At 36.7% G+C, this 22,603-nt stretch overlaps 1 protein-coding gene across 1 annotated transcript; it reads left to right on the top strand.

Moving 5' to 3' along the window:
• Nucleotides 1–1,963: 1,963 nt before the first annotated feature.
• LOC121431284 lies at nt 1,964–18,728 on the top strand. Its single transcript, XM_041628793.1, has 6 exons — nt 1,964–1,991; nt 3,795–4,094; nt 6,633–6,866; nt 8,938–9,045; nt 11,450–11,540; nt 16,684–18,728. Exons 1-6 carry the CDS (start codon nt 1,964–1,966, stop codon nt 17,084–17,086), a joined length of 1,164 nt encoding a protein of 387 aa, XP_041484727.1. The 3' UTR covers nt 17,087–18,728.
• The last annotated feature ends 3,875 nt before the right edge of the window (nt 18,729–22,603 follow it).

The following is a 22,603-nucleotide window of genomic DNA, read 5'->3' as shown; positions in this document are numbered from 1 at the left end:
CTCTTCTACAAGATGTCAACATGATGAGATCCGGGATCTTGTCATCTCATCATCTCTTCTACAAGATGTCAACATGATGAGATAATTATCTCAACATCTCGGTGGCACTTTTAAGCTTCCATAGATCTGGGATCTCGTCATCTTATCTTTTGCTATCAAGATGTCGACTTCCCGAGATAATTATCTCAACATCTCGGTGGCACTTTTAAGCTTCCATAGTTTGAATATCGAAAATCGAATATTAACCAACTTCCTGTCGGTGTTAATGCGTGCAGGTGCAAGCATCTTGTCAGATCATCTCATCTAAAAGATGTCGACATGACGAGATCCGGGATCTTGTCATCTCATCATCTCTTCTAAAAGATGTCGTCATGACGAGATCCGGGATCTTGTCATCTCATCATCTCTTCTACAAGATGTCAACATGATGAGATCCAGGATCTTGTCATCTCATCATCTCTTCTAAAGATGTCGACATGATGAGATCCGGGATCTTGTCATCTCATCATCTCTTCTAAAAGATGTCAACATGATGAGATCCAGGATCTTGTCATCTCATCATCTCTTCTACAAGATGTCAACATGATGAGATCCGGGATCTTGTCATCTCATCATCTCTTCCAAAAGATGTCAACATGATGAGATCCAGGATCTTGTCATCTCATCATCTTTTCTACAAGATGTCAACATGATGAGATCCGGGATCTTGTCATCTCATCATCTCTTCCAAAAGATGTCAACATGATGAGATCCAGGATCTTGTCATCTCATCATCTCTTCTAAAAGATGTCAACATGATGAGATCCGGGATCTTGTCATCTCAACATCTCTTCTAAAAGATGTTGACATGATGAGATCCGGGATCTTGTCATCTCATCATCTCTTCTAAAAGATGTTGACATGATGAGATCCAGGATCTTGTCATCTCATCATCTCTTCTAAAAGATGTCGACATGATGAGATCCAGGATCTCGTCATCTTATCTTTTGCTATCAAGATGTCGACTTCCCGAGATAATTATCTCAACATCTCGGTGGCACTTTTAAGCTTCCATAGTATAGTCTTTCGTATTGAATTCTATGTTTAATTCTCAAGAAATTTATTTTTTGAATGCTCTTAGAAAACGCAACTTTTATACTCAATTTTTACACAAAGTCATTACCGTGGGGGCGCCACACCCTCTCCCGCTCGATCGCTTTGGTATCTCACGCTGTCAAAAATATTGTGCCCCCTTCGGGATTTTGCCCCCCCCCAAAAAAAAAAATGAAAGTGTTCCGGCGCGCCTGTTCCCTACTGAATTTTATCATCGGATCTGATGCTACATTTAGGGGAATTCCCATTCGATCGGAAAAGACGAGTGCCCTCGGCTTGACTAGCCTTCATGAATAGCTATTCGATTCGATCATTTCCGTCGACACAGTTATAACGTGTTCATCAAAACAAGGAACTCAATCACCTAAATGATAGACCTAATGTAGGCCAGGATGCATTCGTTACATTTAACACTCAATTCAAGGAAACACTTGTACTACTTGTAATGTTCAAGAATTTATTTTCCCACAACTGGAGCTGCTATACACATGTCAACCGTCTCGTCGAGACATGGTTAAAACTTCACTACTAGATATATACCTCGGAATAATCATGGACGAATGTTTATTCTATATCGTGCTTTTGTTCTTCATTACTTTAATATCCAATTCCTGTTTGGCGATGCACAACATTTCAGGTAATCTTTAAGGGCTAATAATGCACGTTCAAATAATCTCTCTTTTTATGTCGCCTCAGTTTGTATAAAATTGCTTTTTATAGTTTTTTTATATTAATATGATGGGCGTGAAATTATTCGATGGTGAGATGAATTATGTGAGGATGCAATTAAAGCGATCAAAATCAAGGGGAAAATACGATTCAAAGTCCCGTAGACTCGGTTGATGTATTTACATGTAGGCCCTACATTCAAATGGGTGTGTGTGAGGGTGGAGGTGGAGGTGGGGGATTGATCAATTCGTTTTTTCTTTAATTTCTTCTGTTTCCGATTTTTTCTATGTGCCCCCCCCCCCTGTATAATTGCCTCTGAGTTTACACGAATACATTTTTTTTAAAGTTATAGGCACTACGCATGATGTTATGGACAATATCGATAGATTGAGGGGGGGGGGTGGTATGGAAAAGAAAAAGTGGATTGGCTTTAATTGCCAGCTTCACACCCAATTGAATTAATCTTCTTAATTCGATGTACAGCTTGATCATTAAACTGCAACTTTATACTTCTTCGTTTTATACATGACTTGATAAAAAAAAAAATTTCCAAACAGACTATAGATTAATCACAAAAGATCGACCCAATGCTGGGATTGTCGAGGTTTTTAACCAAGAGTTTGGATGGGGAATTATTTGTGACCCTACCACTGATCTCTCCGGATGGACGTTCGAACTTGCTAGCATAGTTTGTCATCAACTAAACTTTCCGGGAACATCTCATCATCTCAATGGAGTGAAATTCAACAACGACGAAGATGGCTGGCCGAGTGCAATCGCACAAAATACATCAACATATTACTATGGCTGTTCATCTTTCGGTAAGTGCAATATATCAGTCCACATAGCACCAGGAATAAGGGTCCTCTGTATCTTTCTTTCTTTTTTTAACCTCATGATATTCATGATGATATTCGCAGTTATTTTTCAATATTTGTACAATGTATATTGATGCGATTTTTTATAGGGTAAATAAAACCAAACAAATCTAAACAACTTCTTTTAGACCTACATCTTCTTATAATGCTACTACTGCACCTGATGCTATTAATACTTCTACCACCACTACTGCTACAACTCCTCCTCCTCATCCTACTAAGAATACTACTACTACTACTGTTGCTACTTTACCACTTTTAGAAAATGTATAGTGACATCACCTCTTATACTACTTCTTGTTTTTCTAATATTTTATTTCATACTAGTGATTTCGAATTCCAAACAGAATCCTAATACACATGGAAGTGGAATTGATATGAATTTGATATTGATTCATTACAGATGGGACAAATTTGCAATGCCAAATCTCTATAAGGGAATGCAAGGAGAATGTGAAACTACGCATAAGGGCCGTTTCCTGTAAAGGTAATAACCAGATGAGGCTTCGCACTTAAAGGTCTGATCTACCCCATCAAACAGTTGTTTCGAATAAACAATGAAACATCAAAATACATGCTTCATAGTGCTATTAAGGATTTTATTAAAATTTGATATCAATACATCAAAGTTATAACATTTAAAGTGTCTAATAATTCCATAGATTGGTTACCGGTACATGCATATCCTGGTGGGCGGATTTACCGTAAAGCAGCTGTACACCCTTTGTCACATGCTTTTTACATTATGGTACACGGTACATGCAGTAAAACAACATTGTGGATTTTTTTCATACAGTAACTTCGCCAAGGAGTGAAAAGTGACCACTTGAAGTTTGATAAAACCACATACTTAAAAAAGGAAAACTGTCACGGTGTGACGAATAAATTTCACACTTTCAAGTTTCTTCCCTATGTGGTGCATATCTTTACTGAAAAGAAGTTAAATATTTGTTGGTGAAATTCATCTACAATATTTTTGTTAAAGAGAAAATTATGCACAATCTTGATTGCAATGATTGAATTTCATTATGATTTATTACAATTTATTTTAGTCTTTGGATTAGGAAAAACAACTGTATATAGCTCGACCTGGGTTGTCTGACTCATGGCCTATCATGCATCTCCATAAACGTTTTGATTTTCATTTTAATTCAGAACCAGGATACCTCGGCTGTTACATAGATGAAAACCAGTCTGGATACGGAAGAACTCGCTTGCTTTCCGATGGTCCCCGATACTATTATGATATTCTGACAATTGACCTCTGCATCAAAGTATGTAAAAGGGAAGGAAACTTTTACGCAGGTGTAGAGTTTGCTAAAGAATGTTTCTGTGGTGTGCAAGATGAAAACATTACTCGAGATGGAAAAGTTCGGGATCACGATTGTAATTATGTTTGTGATGGAGATTCCCTTGAATCATGTGGAGGCTCAGACTTAATCTCCATTTACCAAGGTAAAATATAATAGAGTTTTCTATAGATTGTATTTTTTATTTCCCTATTTTGACCATTCATTTCTTAGGCTTTAAAAAGGGTGAATGAATGTGTGAGCTAGGGTGCGTACTCGGCATGTTGGGTATGAAGGGTTGAAAGGGGGGAGGCTATAGTTCCCTAAAACCCAGCGCACACTATACGATGCGATACGACTTAATTTTTTTCTTATCGCATTTTGCATAAAATATGAATGTTACAAGAAGTGAAATTACTTTATTTGAAGTTCGGCATAATACCCAGGGGCGGATCCAGGATTTTGAAATAGGGGGGGGGGCGCCAGCTGCGAGGGAGCGAAGCGACCGAGCGGGGGGAGGGTGTGGGAGGGGGATCCCCCCCTCCCACGGCAAGGACTTTTTCAAAAAATCATGTCCAAAAGTCGTATTTTGAGAGCACCTTAAATCACTGTAACTTCATGAATAAAAGACACATACTGACTCATTTAGGAGCTGGTTTCCAGTCACACACCGTATAAGCGGTCATTCAAAACATACATTTGGCAAAGGCTCTTCACTTGCTTGCTATTTTTTTTTTCGATTTTGCTGGCAATTTTTTTTTAAAGATATATTGTAATCAGCAAACCTATAGATTATCAAACATTAAAAATGGGGTAAGGGGGGGGGGGGTTAATGTCACAATTTCTACTTTTTAACAATACACAATGTGTCTTCGGGACGTTTTTCCCCAGCACGAAAGTATTTTTATTCTCCCCCCCACCCCCACCCCCCCCCCGTCACATAAAATCTTCGCTCCTTACGCTGACATATAGCTGCCTATACACAGCAAACGCGGAGTGGGGTCGACTGGTGATTGAGAATATACAATTTTGCTCCTTGATAATTCGTTGGAATGATTGCTTCGGCGAAACTTAGTTGGGGCGCCCTGGATAATATGCCTCTGAATCTACCAGAAAGTGTAAAAGTTAGTTTACATTAAATACAAATATGTCTGACCTATACATTTCAGTGAAAATGTACATGACCAAGGCAGAATGATAATGCTGCGCACGTGGCGCCCGATATAGGGCTTCATCTTTGAGTGAAGAATAATCTCGGGGATAGACATTATCATTCGCATCGTTGACACTTTCTCTCGCGATCTGTTACTTACAATTTACATGTATTTGCCATAAAGACGGACAAACGCATGTTACAAAAAACACAAAATTTCGGGAAAAAATGATATCCAATCCAGCATATTCACACTGGTCACTGCACTGCAACTCCCGATTACAAGTGGTGCAACTTTCCAACCAATCGACTTGCGCGCCCTGGAATTCCGGAATTTACATATTGCAATACAGTATGACAGAGGTGCATTTGTGCGAACACAAAGGCCATGAGCGTAAGTTAAAATATAGTTTTGACTAGATCTAGCCCTTGAAATTGACTACATTGTACCAATCCAGTAAATATAACCATAAAAAAAAAAAAATCCGGCGAAAATAGGGGGGAGGGGCGCGCGCCCGGGGCGCCCCCCTCTGGATCCGCCACTGATACCAGGAATAAAAATATATAATTTTGCTTCATGGCAAGCCCTGTGGCTGTGGTAGGAGTAGAATCCAAATCGGCCTCAAGTCGCAGTCGATGATGACGTCATTACGATTTGGAATTTAACCTACCACAATTTTGAACTCAGTCCCGCTGTCACGATTCGCGCCACGATTTAAACGGTGGCCTTAATCGTATAGAGTAATCTTAATGATCGTATCAGAACGTATAAGTTCGTATCAGATCAACCGAGACAATCGTATCGATCGTAAAAAATGAAATGGTTCAAAAGTTATCACGATCCGTATGCGAAAGGCATTCGTAACGAATCGCACGACAGTGGGAACGAGGTGTAAGATTATTTTCGTAGGAATGTCTATATCAAATGTTATTACAATTTCTTTGCAACGAATCGCAAAGTGTGAGAAGGGCTATAGCCCCTTCATCACTTCAAACATACTTATCCTTGACATGCTGTTAATAATTGTCTTCTCATACAATGTTTCTACCGGAAAAGGAGAATCAGTTCGATTTCCTAAATTACTCCAAACAGTCACTTTTTATGAAGATCTGAACAGTTTGATAGAGATCTATACATTCTAATTTTGGTTGGCCCGTTATTGATTATAGACATGTGTTTACAAAGACGGCAGCAAATATTCACGTTTACTTATATACATTTATAAATATTATTTTTTTCAAGAACTGTACACTGTAAAAAATATTAGGCAAAATTTTAACCAGCACGAGGGTAATTATGTATCCAACCAATTTGGGGTAGTATTTTACCCAATGCGGGAAGCATATTGTCCAGTAAGGTTAAAAAATAAGCAGAAAATACTTTAGAATGGGCTAAATTTTCATTACATTGGATAAAGAATAATGTCCAAAAGAAATGCCCAATGTTGGTTGGATACATAATTACCATCATGGAGCATTTTTACCCAATATTTTTAAGAGTGTAGCATTGGAGACATTTATATTTATTTTTAATCCAATTGCATATATAAGTCGATCTCGGTTTTTGCGAAGACCCCGGTACCCCTTTAAACGGATTCCGACATAACGAAACGGATCTTATCCGATATGGTAGCAAAGTATACTTCAACTGCTCCGAAGGATTTGATCTACAAGGACCCAATGTTATCCAATGTGTTCAGAGGTATGGTCGTAGGAGCGAAAGTCATCCCAATAGTACACATGACGTTGTCTGGGATCATGAACCTCCAACATGTAGACCAACGGGTAAGTCGTAAAATTGGCACACTGGTCTTCATTTGATTGATGGGCCAAAATATTGTGATTCAAACCTTTTTTTACGTGGAAATCAAAATGGGTAATCTTTTACATCGAGATTATTATCATTTCATTTTAAACTTGACCAGACCATGTTTGAGGCCATTTTAAAAGACAGACACTACTTCATTTCAAAATGTTATAATGCACCATAATTGATTGGGCAACTAGATATCGTAATATAATCATTTATATGATTACCTAATAGACTTTGCTCCCTTTAATTCCTTACTTGTGACTCACCAGTAAAACAACAATTTCGATATCACTAGTAAGATCCACACTTTTTTGAAGACTAGGAAATTGATCTCGCATTAGAAAGTGTAACAATGAGAATAATTTGAGAAGAAATACAATCTAAACTAAGAATTCTTTGAAACTTTCTTCTGGTCTACTTTGACTATACATATTTTACTTCAAGAATTTTAAACTGTATCGAATGTGAAGGACGATGTTAATTAGGACTAGTAGTATCAGTGGCAACAGTATCGTATCAACATGAACACTATACAGTGCGTATATAAAAAAAAACGGGACAGACTTGAAAAGACTATAACATTTTTTGTTTCAAATCATGATCTCTATATTTTGGTGTCAATATGTGCTCTGGAGTCTTATCCTTCAATTGCCATTAAAATAATTTAGTTTCGGTCATGCTTGAGCGAACACGGAATGTTTTTGTATGGGGGGGAAAAGGAGGCTTGCGCCAAAATGGCATAAAATGATAAATATGATGGTTGGACTTCTTGCTAATCAGCAGACTTCCTCTTAACCGTTTCATTATCTTAGCCATAATTTTCGAATTATGTGGTCAAAATTCATTTCCAAATCTACTTATTTGCTTGACTAGTTTTGTTGTTCCTTTTTAATATGTTCTTTTTTAGCTTTGAATATTCCTTCTTTAGGCGAGAACTTAAAAAGCCAAAGTATGGGAGAGCGTATTTTTTCAAATCCTTTCATTGTGTGCTACAAAATTTATGGTGCCTTTGAACAGCTGTGGCATACTGATTGGTGGGGGCTCGGGGTGCTCCCCCCCTAAATAAAAAATTATGACCAAGGAAAAAACATGTAAAGGAAAATAACAGAAAACATAGAAAGTGAAGTATGATATCATTTTCTGAATATTATGTCAAAATCACAAAATTTGATATTTCAATAAAAAAGTGGAAATTTTTGCTTGCTCGCTTCACAACTTTTCAATATATTTTAACCGATCTGCCATATCTTGCTCCTTCAAAATTGACTAAATACACCATTGCCATTGAAAGACATGAATCCTTTCCTGTTTGTCCTGTCAAGCACATAATTAAACTTGGTGAAGGATTCAATAACCCCTTGAAAATAGGATTCATGTCTTTTATAGGTACCATAACATAATTTGTTTCACACAATGATTATTAAAGGTATCATAACATAAATTGTTTCACATATTGAAGGATTTGAATAATTAGAAATTACATCTTCTTACTTGGGTTGACAAAAAGTCTCTTCTTTTCTTACTTATGAAGGAAAATTCAAAGGTAAAAGAAGTTTAAATGAAAAACAATATAATTCAGGTAAATAAATGAATTTGTAAATGAAATTTGACAGCATAATTCGAAAATTATGGCAAAGATAATGAAAAGATCAAGAGGAAGTCTGCTGATTAGCCAAAAGTCTAATTATCAAATTTCTAATTTCTGCAATTTTGGTGCAAGCCTCTTTTTGAACCCCCGACAAAAACATCCCGTGTTCGCTCAAGCATTAACAAAATTTATTTTTTAAATGGCATTTCAAAGATAAGATCTTAGAGCATCTTTTAACATCAAAATGTAGATATGATAATTTGAAACAATTTTTTTAGAGAGTTTTCAAAACTGTCCGGTTTTTGTTTTATACGCACTGTATAGGGAAAGTATATTCAGTAAAATCAACAGCGATAGTATAGAATAGTGGAAGGAAGAGCTTGTGTGCGTTTAGTAATAAACAAAAAATAGTCTTCGTATATATCCATATATTTCTACTTTTCCCTACTTTTCAGGTTTTATTTCAACTTCACCCCCTCTTCTGACAACCAAAGTAAGAGGACAAACCAACCTAATTCCATCGACCACAACATATGGCATGAAGCTGACCGAGAATCAAGAAGGTAATAACTCTAGGCTTTAGATAAAGGATCGATCTAGAAACGGATCTAGTTTCAAGCTTATATAGTCAACAACATTCATTGATTTGGACATGTATACAAATGTAATCAGATTTCTACATGCATATTATAATTGTTAAATTGAAACGTCTTTTGTATGTTTTATTGAAATAAGTCATCTTAATTACATGTTCACAAAATTGGAAGGATTCAAAATGATACAAAATGCAAATGATAATAAAAGGGATCATAATAATGATTATGGAAAAGCATATAAAATTCATTTGTTATAGAGACAAGTGGTTTATACTAGTTTTTTCATAATGCCTTTTCGAATCATAGATTGAAACTTAAAGATTCCATTGGGCTGTGGTTAGGTGGGGAAGCGAAACGACCATGCGTGTATTCTTTACCTTTTTGTGTTTGTTGAAAACATACAGTTTCATGTATAATCGTCAGATGTGACTATTCAGCTGTTTGTGTGTCTTTAGACTAGCTTCTTTTATACCACCATCACAGTACCCAGCATGCCCAGGGCAAGCTAGAACCATGGGGCTATGAACATAGAGGATCTCTGAATCAGTTTGAAATTTCCACCTTGTCCCATGGACAGTAGCAGACCGTGATCCGGAGGAGACAAAGCATGGGGGGGGGGGCGGGGCACTGCATTGTTTGTCTCCTCGGGGTCACGGTTCGCCACTGCCCATGGAGTTATTCTGTTTTAATAGCTCCATGCTTGTCCCATGTGTACACCAACACGCCCGGCTGTGGCATGCAAAATATAGGCTTTCATAAAGTCACTCATCATTGAGATGGACATTTTCCTTCACATTTTGACGATAATGATGATTAATATTGTCAGGATTGTTATTTAAAATAAACGCTATGAATTGTTATTGTATTCATCATCATCATCACATCGTCATCATCGTCACCATCATCACCATCAACACCACCGTCGTCATCATCATCATCGCCACCACCACCACCACCACCATCAACACCACCATCATCATCATCATCATCATCGCCACCACCACCACCACCACCACCATCAACACCACCATCATCATCATCATCATCGCCACCACCACCACCACCACCACCACCATCATCATCATCATCGGCACCATCACCACCACCATCATCACCAACACACTCATCATTCTTTGTTAATATTCAAAACGAATATTTTGACATCGTTTATAACACATTTTCCATTTACCCATATATGATTTGTAGGTTTTAGTTCCACTTCACCTTCACATTTACCACCTGTGACAGCAAATCAAGAAGAGGAGAGTTATCAAATCACGTTCACTGGCAAGGCGGATGTGAATCACACTGAAAACCAAAGGGGTGACTCTATGATTTTTATTACGCACTATGCGGTCACACCAGCGGAACCGGCGCCAAACGGACCGATGGTATGTCATGGGATACAACCATGGACCTACTGGTCGGTCTGATGCCGGTTTCGTCAGTGTGACGATGGCATTGCACTCGTTTTCAAACTAACATTATTGTATACCTTGATCACCAGTGATGTGGGTGACGCTCCCTTGTGAATATTCAAGGGATATCTTTGAAACAAAAAGAATTAAAATGACTAAAGGGGAAGAAAAAGGGGAGAATTTTAAAGAAAAGTACTGAAAAGAGTGGGCCTCTCTCGTAAGAACTATAATTGCCCATTGCGCTTGTTAGTTTTCCATCGAGAATTATCATATGACAACCACTGCGAGTGGAACTACTATTAAACGTAGTATAAGATCAAAACACAAGGGTGATAGCCATCACGAATAAAAAGAGCCGGAAAAAGCTAAAATTAAAAGAGCTCCCATAGTTGTTTTTTTACGGAGGAAAACCAAAGTAAGCTGAAATTAAGCTAAAAATCAGTAGCAAAAATAGCTGAAATCAGCTAAAAAGTTGAACTATCACCTGAAAACACATAAATATCGGTCATAGGTTAGGTAAGATCAATGACTGGTTCTTGTGTTACATTTTTTTTGCGGGGGAGGGGTGAAATATCCAGACTCGCTTGCTTTGTTCGCTTAAAACTAATCTGCTAAAAAGGTACAAGGTCTCCGACCCCTTTTTCATCCTATTTCTTTTGTTATATTCTGATATTATGCCATATGACAGGTAAGATAAATAAGAATTCTACATAATTTCAATCTTTCCAGATTTAGCTATATGTTATCCGACTCCTGGGGATCTCGAAGATCTAAGGTAACATTGAAATAGCCGTTTGGGGTTAAATGTGTTTAACTTGCCATTCCATTCATTTGTTTTACACAGGGTAAATATTTATGAAATTTACAAAGGCCCCTTTTGCTTCCCTGTAACATGTGTATTTCGACATTAAACAGATTTTGATGTAACGAATTTCCTTGTTTCCCGTATATAGGTATCATCTATATTAGTGTTGGCACTGCCTTCTGTCTCTTAATCATTGTCTTTGTCATTGGAGTGGTCTTTCTTTGCAGAAGACATAATAGGTGAGAGAAATTAATAGGTGTATGTCTTGAAATAAGTATTAGAAGGGACTGATAGTCTTTACAAAATCATCACAACTGCAATTACCATTATCATTATTCATTATGATACTTTAAGTTATAATCTTATTCTCCTCCCCTTCTCCTGCCTCCTTTTTTTTCTTTTTTTCCTTCGTGTTCTTCTACTTTCTTATCATTATTCATCTCCTTCTTGCTAATCTTTTCCAGTATTATAGTGATTTTTATCATTATCTTTAGAACTATTATGTCTTGACTTTCTTTTACCTGTTCTGTTTCTGTTAGTCTGTTTTTCTTCTATTTTTGTCTGCGTAGTTCTTTTAACAATAATACAAAGTTATTTAATGCTGAAAAAGAAACTATATCAAATTATTGTCATGAAATATATTCCAATAAACTAATTGAATATGTAAGGAAAGTGCCGTGATGGGCGTGTGGGTGACCGGGTGGGTGAATACGTACCTATGTGTTTGTGAGGGGTTGTGGGTAGTAAGAGAGGAGTATATGAAGATGAGGTGAATTTTCGGTAAGTTGGAACAAGGACACTGATTATCATAATTATATTCACTTCTGGTTTAGTCCATTCGTTCACTCGTGACATGAAGAATCACTTTAGCCAACAAATTGTCTTCACCACTATAAAGCCGCACCATTACTCGAGGAAAAATAACATGAAGTACAACAGGAAGTTGATCTTGATTATTTTATTCTCTCAAGAAGACTTTATAGGCTCTGTTAACAATGTAAATTTTATCCCTCTATAATCAGCCAAGACAATATTTTCAATGGCAGCACTTAAATCACCATTGTAATTCGAAGAGGATGGAGCAAAAGGGATTTTTTTTAAATGGAAGTTAGAGAACAATAATTGTGAAGGGAGAAGACATTTTAAAGGAGAGGGATCATTGGAACATTGGAATTACAGAATACGAAGGGGAAGGCGTGCGATGAAGACAAAGAAGAACAAGGAGAAACAAAAAAATATGTGTAAGAGAAAGAGCACCGAATTCACGTAAGAGAACATTCTTCATAAAAGAAACAGTACAACACATTATAGTTAAGATAAGGCATCTTAAAATTATACGTAAGTATACACGAACCACTGATATTCATTAGAAGATCATAAGAATAATCGTCATCACCCTTATCCTAACCCTTCCCACATACACACACACATTTCCTTAACCTTCCTGTTGTATAATATTCTAAATGACAATTAAATATGTGTTTCATAGACGCGAAATAATTCTTTCCATTATTATCAATATTAGCAATAACGACAATTAGAAAAATAGTCGCAGCACAGCTTATCATACTCTACTGAAAGTATATCATGCATGTCATAGGACAGATATAGACTGTGATGAATATGAGGAAATATAACGGTGTATATTAGTAAAAGGAAGAAAAACATATCCGGTTCTGAGAATAGGTTCAGAATATCAACAAGGTGAAACTAATAATAGGCATGTTTTTTATGAAGCATAGCAATATATTGTGCCCTGCTCCTCATTTTATTCACTTGAATCTAAGAATGAAATAACATTGATCCATCCAAATGCCTCTAGTAATTCATGGAAGATAACAACACAAAGCTAATAAGCAATATACTTAAGGTCTCTTGCACTGTATATCCTTTCTTTCACAATTTTATGACTAACTAAACCATAGACTGTACGGATTTTACTGCTACTATCGCAATACGTGTTACCAACGTTAATGAATAATCGTAGCAGGGCAATTCCATAAATTATGTACGTCCGACACCTGATGTGTGGGACCTTCATAGAATTTTCTGTCTCTGATTTTTCGTTCTTTGGACAGTCTGTACTTTGCCCAAAGGACCATGACTTGGTCAGTTTATGAAGTGAAGTAAGACCTGAGAAAAATGGGGGTTGGACAAATCAGAGTGAGAGATACAACTTCCGAGTTTATAAGGCCATATCAGAGCAAAGGAGACAATTTTTGTTGTTGTTGCAGCGACGTCTCAGCGATGTTTCCAAGCCGGCGCAGCGACCATTTAAAGCCTTTGCAGTAACATCCAGCGAATTCGGGCAATACGTTTGTCACCTTGTCTAAAAGGCGTACTCTGACACGTCTCATTGGTTAGACCAGCGCTTCTCAAACGGTGGGCCACGGACCACTGGTGGGCCGCGAGAAGCTCCAGAGGAATAAAAAATGGGGGAAACTACAGTATGTTTCACAGACCTGGATCTGTCCGACTGTTATGATTTATGCATGTTGCAATATGCATACACATTATGATGGTTTCGATCTTACTTTGATGTGAACCTCATCATGGATGCATATTGTGTAGAAATTAGTTGATTGTCGCCCTTTTACCGGACCTTTGCGAATGCAGTTAGTTTTTTAACTGTTTATTTCGAACGTGCTTTAGAGCTTTGTGTTCAAATTTCACGAAAACATACTTTCATCAAAATTGACTTTTTTTAAAGTGATTTAAAAGGGCGAGGATTCATGACTGGCAGTGATGCAAAACCATAATCAATGTATGTCGAATGTTGAAGGTATTCAGCATTCTTTTGTTAGCTGTCATGGTTGTATGTTTGGAGGAGGGGCTCGAAGGCCGGGCTACTGAAAGTTATACGCACTATAGGTGGGCCTCGAAAAAAAATTGAGAGTCAAAGTGGTCCTCGAGTATAAAAAGAATGAGAAGCGCTGGGTTAGACCATTGACCTATTACAAATAGGTACATGGTTAGACCGAATAAACTTTGATGCTGGAGACGTCTTCGCGACTTATTTAGTCTCCGCGAGGTCACTGAGAGGTCTCTGAGGCTTCGCAGAAACATCGCTGAGACGTCTCAGCAGTCAGGGATATGCTTAGTATCCGGACTATCCGCGACATCTCTGTGAGTGATGAAAATGTCTCCACTGCATTTATTTTGTATGCCACTTATCGTTCATGTCCCATATCCTATACGATTAAGATTGGTTGACTAATCAATAGTGCATGATTTTTTTTTCATTCCCAAACTCTCCAGCCCCCCTCCTTCATCTCTTTCTCTCCGTTCTCACTATTTTCCGTTTTTTTTCTTATTTTGACTCATGATTTTTTTTATAGTGTTTTGCATTTTACATTTCATGTACTGTATGGAAATAATGATACAGATTCCTAAGAAAATGGGAAGCTATTTTACTCTCTTCTTATTTTCGGTCATTTTACCCTATTTATAAATTGTATGTTTGTATTTACATTTTCCGATTTGTGTTTTTATGGCCAAATGAATAATAATGATAATACTTATTATAATATCAGGAGTTTCTTTTTCAAGTACAATTTACTTCCTTGATTCCCTCTAAGGCTGTTTACTTAAAGATTTATGAACAATTGGCTTGGTGTTGAATTAATAGCATAATGTTAATTGGTAGCTATAAACCATTTATATCACTCAAACTACCAGTTTCACATTATCTTCAACAATTAATTACCCTGTCTGTAAGTCAACCTGTATAGAGCATTCAAACGAGGTTTCGTAGTTCTAACAATGATTAAAGGCCAGTACACCCCAACAAAAACTTGATTTGAATAAAAAAAGAAAAATTCAACCAGCATCACACTGAAAATTTCATCAAAATCGGATGTAAAATAAGAAAGTTATGACATTTTAAAGTTTCGCTTCATTTCACAAAAGAGTTATATGAACGAGCCAGTTACATCCAAATGAGAGAGGCGATGATGTCACTCTCTCACTATTTTTTTTTTTATTGTTTGGATTATGAAATATTTTTATTTTCTCGTCATTGTCATGTGAAATGAAGTTTCATTTCTCCCTGAACACGTGGAATTCCATTATTTTAACATTTTGTGCTTCAGGCAAAGAGGTCCTAATCATCAAAAATTGAAATATTGTATTTCAAACAATAAAAAGCAAAAGAAATAGTGAGTGACACCATCGACTCTCTCATTTTGATGTAACTGGCTCGTTCATATAACTATTTGTTAAAAATAAGCGAAACTTTGAAATGTCATAACTTTCATATTTTACATCCGCTTTTGATGAAATTTTCAGCATTGTGCTTGTCTGATTTTTCTCTATTGATTCAAATCAACATTTTTCTGAGGTGCCCTTGACCTTTAGGTATATGAACATAATTTTATGATGGTTCATTTTGATTGATAGATTTTGAAAAAAAAACCATTTTGTGTATTTATATATGTATACGAGGATATGGTCAATTTTACAATCATTTTGCGCACTTGTGGGTGAATTCCGAAATAAATAACACGCACAATTTTTTCGACAAAATCAACCGAAGGTGGCGCTACTTTATATATTTTCTTAGGAATTTCGAAAACGCAGCGGGAACTTCATCTGGTGTAAATGGGACTTTAAGGAAGTATGTTGCATCTCAGAACAGTATAATAGTGGGCTTGATGAATTGTTGACCTTGCACCTCTAATAAGTGTGTAAACCCACGGAAAATTTGCAAAGCATTGATGAGTGGCGTGGAAACAATAAACTACATTCGGGGGGTAATTGTAGAGTTGGATTATGTCTAATCGGTCACCTAACGAGGGGCAATTTCATTTGCATAACCACAAAAAAAAAACCTGAATGGACAATCCAACATCAGTTGGATAAATAAACCTATAGTTGTAAGCATGGACCTATATGTTGTAAGGGAAGTATGTTGCCAATATGTGTCCTCTGGACCTTTCACATGTCAATTTGATACTAAAATTGGTTAAGTGTGTGGAGTTGGTTATGGATAGAAAGCGAAAAAAGTTCAGAATCAAAACCAAAATCTTGGAAACAAAAGAAAGAGAAACTAGAACTGGGTCACTAAACAAGAAGTTAAACGTGCGGGCATGAATATCTGGGGAAGTCCCATGACGTCTTCCCAAATTAGGAATGGCTATAAGAAATGTCCTTTTGTGTGAATATCACATTTTCTGTGTAGGATGAATCAAACACTCATTGACTAAAAAGTAATTCAAAGTATTTCGAAACATGCAATCTTGGACAAATCTTTAGGAGCATAGTTTTATACTTCTTTTGCGAGAAGAAAAGTGACTTTACTTATACTGTTCTATAGCGTTGATGCACTCTATCGCATTGCCTTACCTCTGAATTAATTTTGTTTTTCATTACGTTTTTTTCTAGAAAAACCCACAACCCAGTTCGCCCGGTTACTGAAAGCACGTGTGCGTCTAGTCACCATGGCAACGGGGCAGGTAGTCCTCTGATGTCGAGGGCAGATGGAGAGCATGACTTTGCACTAACCGAACTAACCAGCCACCCGGAAACCGCTGGAGAAAACGATTACGGCGAGAGCATCGAACTGCGAACTCCAATGCGCACCGAAATGCCGGATAGACCGGGGATTTCAAGAGATGCATTCGGGTACGAATCGATTCGGTTACCGTCCACGGACGACGCATCAGCCGGTTTGCCGGGTATAACGGATGCAGTGACCGCGAACGAAGCGGCTTACGAGAACTCGGAGTTCCACGAAGATCCGACTCATCTGATCGATAATGAACTGTATGGCAAAACTTTCCTCTGATGTCATAAACTTAATTACTGGAAGAAAAAAACCCGCATCATGATATGAGAGGCCGATCTGTCTGTGGGGCGTAATTTAAATAGCTAACTATAATGTAGTCAAATATCAATAATAACGTAATAATATCAGTTAACAGTACTATATATCTTTTAAATAGATGTTAATATGCAACAAAGCTAATATATGCAACATACAATCAAGCCTGTGACATTTTTGTGAATGCAACAGTAATCAGATTATCCAGCTTCGGTTCCATGACATTTGCTCCGGCGACAATTTCTCCGATGGAAAATCACCACATTAATCCGAACACAATACCCAACTTCCAAAACTAAATACTGTTATTTTTACATTATTCTAAACCAAAAGCTCTATTTTTCAATTCTAACTCTAACCCTATGCTTTCTGAGATATTAAGACCGGAGCAAATGGCGCAGGAGCAAAAGTCGTGTCACCCCGACCTCAAGAGTATGAACCGGCAGCATTGTAAGGCGGCATCACAAGTTCCCAAACTACGAGAATCCAATATTCTGAACACTTAGTGTTTTAACATATAGGCTCACTTTACACATATTCACTACTCAATATACCGAAATAGTTATTAATTATTTATAGGGCCTACTTTTAATCCCTCTGCACATGATTTTTCATACATTCACGCGATAAAATGCGCAATGAGCAGAAACACACCGAAAAACTACGATTATCGGCAGAATAAATATTTTATAGGACGATTGAAAACTTGAAGATCATTTGTAAGCAAAGCCATCGTCGTGCGACCACGATTACGGTACATGTATGTTTTCGATATAGTTACAACATGCAATGCATAAAGATTTTCATCTCTTCAGAATTTAAAAAGAAAACTGTTTACAATATAGACTATAAATATCTACTGCTTTGTCATGAACTAAAAGAGCAAACCGTACAAGTTTGTCTTTGAAATGGGTATACACCCTCAACTGCTCAATTTAAACCCATGGGGTAAGAATCAAATATCAAACGCATTGCTTTTCAGAAAAGAATGCGAACAGAGCTCTTGACATTTATATCAAACATTGTTACTTGTTTGATTTTCGATTTGATATATACGGCCATCTGCTTAAGACACTAATACAAAAATTTAAACTGCACTTGGTTTATCACTTAAAATTGCAATGCATACTCTGCAAAAAATACCCTTTAGGCTAGCGCTAGCTATATAACACTTGAAAGTCATATTACTATTAATGCAGTTAGCAATTCATTTTTTTAAATATTTATTTTGGAGAGATTCACTTAAACATATACTTGCGATTATTGGATTGTGTCATTAAAAATGAATGTTTAATGCATGTTCCTCCTCTAAATACATTTCAGCAGAGCGATTCATGATGACAATATTCATGCTTTATATAGCTTCAGATCTTTTCAGATTTCGAAAGTAAAATTAGTATGTCTGTATGTCAGAGGAAGTCATCATCGGACGTGAATTTCCTGTTTTAAAGTTGTAATAAACGCATTGTTACATTAAAGGGTTGTTTCAACATAACAATATTAAATTAATTAATGTAGTGTGGTAAAAGGTGATGTATTTATAGTGCTTTATCTATGTCTGCGTTGAAATATATTTCTTTTATAATAAACATTTTTATATACAGTTCTTGAAATAGAGTTATTTGTATATCGTGCTTGCAATTCAGGCAAAAATGAGTTTTTTATTGCCCCCCCATAAATGCCTGTTGATTCCATTTATTTTACAAATTTTATGTCACTTTTTAAAGTTTCGTTTATTTACACTCTTTTGAGGGGGTTGCCGCTTCATATAATTATCTTCCACAATATACCTATAATGCTTCAGGTTATGACAATAATGTGTAATGAATTTCAAATCTTGACATGTATGAAATGAAATCACATTCCATGTATAGATTATTGAGGTATATACTAGAGAGCGGATAGAGATAAAGATGCATGGAGAGAGAAAGGGGAGGGGGCGAGCAGGGTGGCTAGACGACCCGGATTTAAAAGGACAGTAAGGTATTTCAACAATTTGTCCTGCCTCTTGTACGACCATGCCTGAGACACCGCATTATCTCGCTTTTCACGATTTTGTGATTTATGTGAAAATATTCAAACATTACATTTTGTTCTCATATACTTAGTCGTTATGGTCGGAAAATGGATATCGTTTTTTTAGTATTATAAAAATGACTGTCAAAAATCTTTGTATGAAAACAGTTAAAAGGTTTGCCCTACCCCCCCTCCAGGTTTTGAGAAATTTGGCCCCTGTTAAGCCCTTTGAAAATGTTTGACTTATTACGCCACGAATCTGACCTCGGAGTGCCCCTTATTTTGACCTGGGGTGGGGGAGATATGACAGAAATACGCATATGTGGCCCCTCAATTTTTTTGCCTCATTACGCCACGGGGCCAACTACATGGTTCTGATATAATTACAAGCATGGATCTATCGCATATTCACAAGTCCAATGAAACAACAATCATCTCGTATACATGATAACTCGTAGATGGAGCTATTTTGTTTTTAAAAATGCACATTGATCATAATCTAAAGGGCATACGAACATGACGAATGTGTCGTTCATACACACACGTACCCGACCTACTGTTTTTCTTTTATCTTGGACGGGCAATTGGGGTAAATTTCGATGGCCATGCATCCCTTCCATAAAAAAGTGGAGCATTTTCCTGCGCGGAGAGATGAAATTTAAAGTGGATTAGTCTTCTGTTGAAACAGAGGGTTGTGGGTTCGAATTCCAGCCATGGCGTAATTTCCTTCAGCAAGAAACTTATCTACATTGTGCTGCACTCAACCACGGGTCGTGTGGTCCAGTGGTTAGAGCATTGGACTCATAATCGCAAGGTTGTGAGTTCGAATCCCAACTCTGCCATTGTCTCCACTTTGATAAAAAGGCCCGAGAGTGATATCTGTCGTCTATAACGTCAGCCACTATGACTGATTAACATAGACGTTAAATGTTTCATTGGTAATTGGTTATATACCAGCTTGGCGTTTACCAGCAAAATGCTGTCCTGCCGAGTTCCTACGGGAGTTACCACAAACAGAAACAGAAACAGAAACCCAGATGAGGTGAATGGGTACCCGGTATAGGAAGAAATTCCTTGAATGCTAGGTATATAGCCCAGATAAAGCCGGGGTAATAATAATAATATCAGGACCGCTGGGAGAACAGTTTTCAGAACTAAAGTGGCTTCCCTGGGTGAATATACCTATATTATTATCATTAAGATGGAATAATGTTCAGTAGTTTTACAACACATAACACTTGTGTTAATGCTTAATCGTTTCATTAAACCTTACAGTAAATAAATTATTATCAATACAATGCAAAAATAAAATATATATAACCCTTAAAGCTTAGACATAAATGAAAGATGATTTACTTTTTGGGGGAAATTCTGAATTTGTTAAAAATAAAAAAACGGTTTTGCCTGATAATGCGATATATGAAGTCCGATATGTACAATCTTGTTTTTACTCTTTGACTTAGAAATTGTATTCAATCACAGAGGCACTGCATTTTCTACCAGCTCTGTTTATTTTTCAGTGCCTCATTTGTCGTGTTTTCTACATCAACCTTTTGATTTTGTATATGTATCCCAAATTTATTGCCAGATTACTTCGCCTGCCATTTTTATTATATTTTTATATTGTAATTTTTAACTGATCATTTGGCACATGAGATACCAAACGCTTGAACTGAACTGAACTGGTGTAATGAGTCGTCCAAGGTTTTCGTTACACACTGGCGGATCCAGAGATCTGATGAAGCAAAATGCAATTGTATTTTTGTCAGGTCGATGAAAGTGTTTCCATTCCATAATGTTTGATAGGTTGGATTAAGGTTTAGATAGGATACCGTCAGGCGTAATAGTAAAACACACGCGCGCGCGCGCGCACACGCACTCACACACACATATATATATATATATACAGTGCGTATCAAAAAAAAGTTTACACTTAGAAAAAAATCCTGTAAAATTATATATTTGTAATATCCTGACGATTTTTTCCACATTTTAGCATTGGTACAGATCCATTTAAGCAAATGACGATATAACTGTCGAAAAATATTTCCGCTTGAGTGAGCACCACTTACTTTTGAAAAGTTGGTGAAAAATGATTTGCGCAGAACTTTGAAATAGTTATGCGAATAAAAGTAGACCTTAATCATAAAGAACACGTGGAAATTAGCAAGTAAAATTGATATGAAGATATCTTTTACCTTTTAAAACTTGTTTCCCTGCCCAAAACACTTCGAAGAGTGCATTGCGCCCCATCCCACTCCCCACACACCGAGTCCATCGTGACGATATTTGCTTTACACTGAGCTGTGATTTACATGAAATGGCTTAGGCTTGATTTTCATTTTGTTAATCATTGCCAAGCTTGGGAAAAGTGTGGAGAAACAAGTATTAAATGAAAATGAAATGTAAACCAATTTTAAATGATAAAAACTTAGTGAAAAATGCTGGAGATGTCTGATAAAAACTTTTGTTCAGATTCAGTTATGTCCTCAGATCCAGCTGGCACAAAAAGGGTAAAGGTTGTGCTTACTAAGTGTTGAAATTTCAAATTTGGGCGGCAAAATTGTTACAAAATGCTTGAATGTATCCGTTTTATTTCAATTGGCTAAAAGTGCTAGGGAAATTTATGAGAAATGCTTCACAGGGCAAGTTTGATTTCGACCTTTCCCCTTGACACAGCGTGAAAACAAGCATTTCTGCGCAAACAGATTTCTGCGAGCTTTACAAAAATGGACAGTGCTCACTCAAGTGTAACATTCTGTCAAAACTTTTACCTTCATTGGATAGATGAGACCCAAACCCATAATTATATGTGAAAAAAATTACCCACATGTATATTTTTTAATTCCCAGGGCTTTTTCAAAGTGTAAACTTTTTTTTGATACGCACTGTATATATATATATATATATATATATATGTGTGTGTGTGTGTGTGTGTTTTATTATATGTATTTATTATATTTACGTATTTTTATTTTAATGGCAAATAGTTGCCAAATTCATGCGCGACTTTCCAACGTAAATTCACGGTTATCGAAAATAATCGAAGCCTTTACACCTTTTTAATAATTAATTTGAATCTTTCTTAGATTTTACGCTATTTCCATCATAAAATCGGCAGGTAAACTAAAGATTTTCACTTAAAAATAGGGTAACTTTTTGTCAGTGTGTGCATGTGGGATAGGTTACGCTGGTGTGATTGTAGTATGATACATACACTCTTAAACAATGTTTACCCAATATTGGGTAAAATGGGTTGATTGGGTAAAAATATACCAAATATTGTAAATTTTACGCAATTTGCGTTAAAATCTAGCCTTAAAACATGCATTTCGTCCAGTCTGGGTACAAAAATATCCAGCAAACATGCATGTTCCCTTTTTACCCAATATTGGGTAAAATTCTGCTCAGTATTAATTAGAGTGTATCTGATATCCCTACTTCTATTCTCTCTTCCCCTCATCT

Source organism: Lytechinus variegatus, chromosome 17 (assembly GCF_018143015.1).
Source record: "Lytechinus variegatus isolate NC3 chromosome 17, Lvar_3.0, whole genome shotgun sequence".
Taxonomy (NCBI): Eukaryota; Metazoa; Echinodermata; class Echinoidea; order Temnopleuroida; family Toxopneustidae; genus Lytechinus; species Lytechinus variegatus.
Note: the sequence above shows the minus strand (reverse complement) of the source record. Positions and strands in the feature narration are given on the sequence as shown.

Bases quoted from the DNA above. Each gene is read 5' to 3' on its own strand.
- LOC121431284 (XM_041628793.1), top strand. From the start codon at position 1,964: ATGGGTGTGTGTGAGGGTGGAGGTGGAG. The intron at 9,046-11,449 runs GTAATAACTCTA...TCCCGTATATAG, and splicing joins GCTGACCGAGAATCAAGAAG to GTATCATCTATATTAGTGTT. The intron at 11,541-16,683 runs GTGAGAGAAATT...GTTTTTTTCTAG, and splicing joins CTTTGCAGAAGACATAATAG to AAAAACCCACAACCCAGTTC.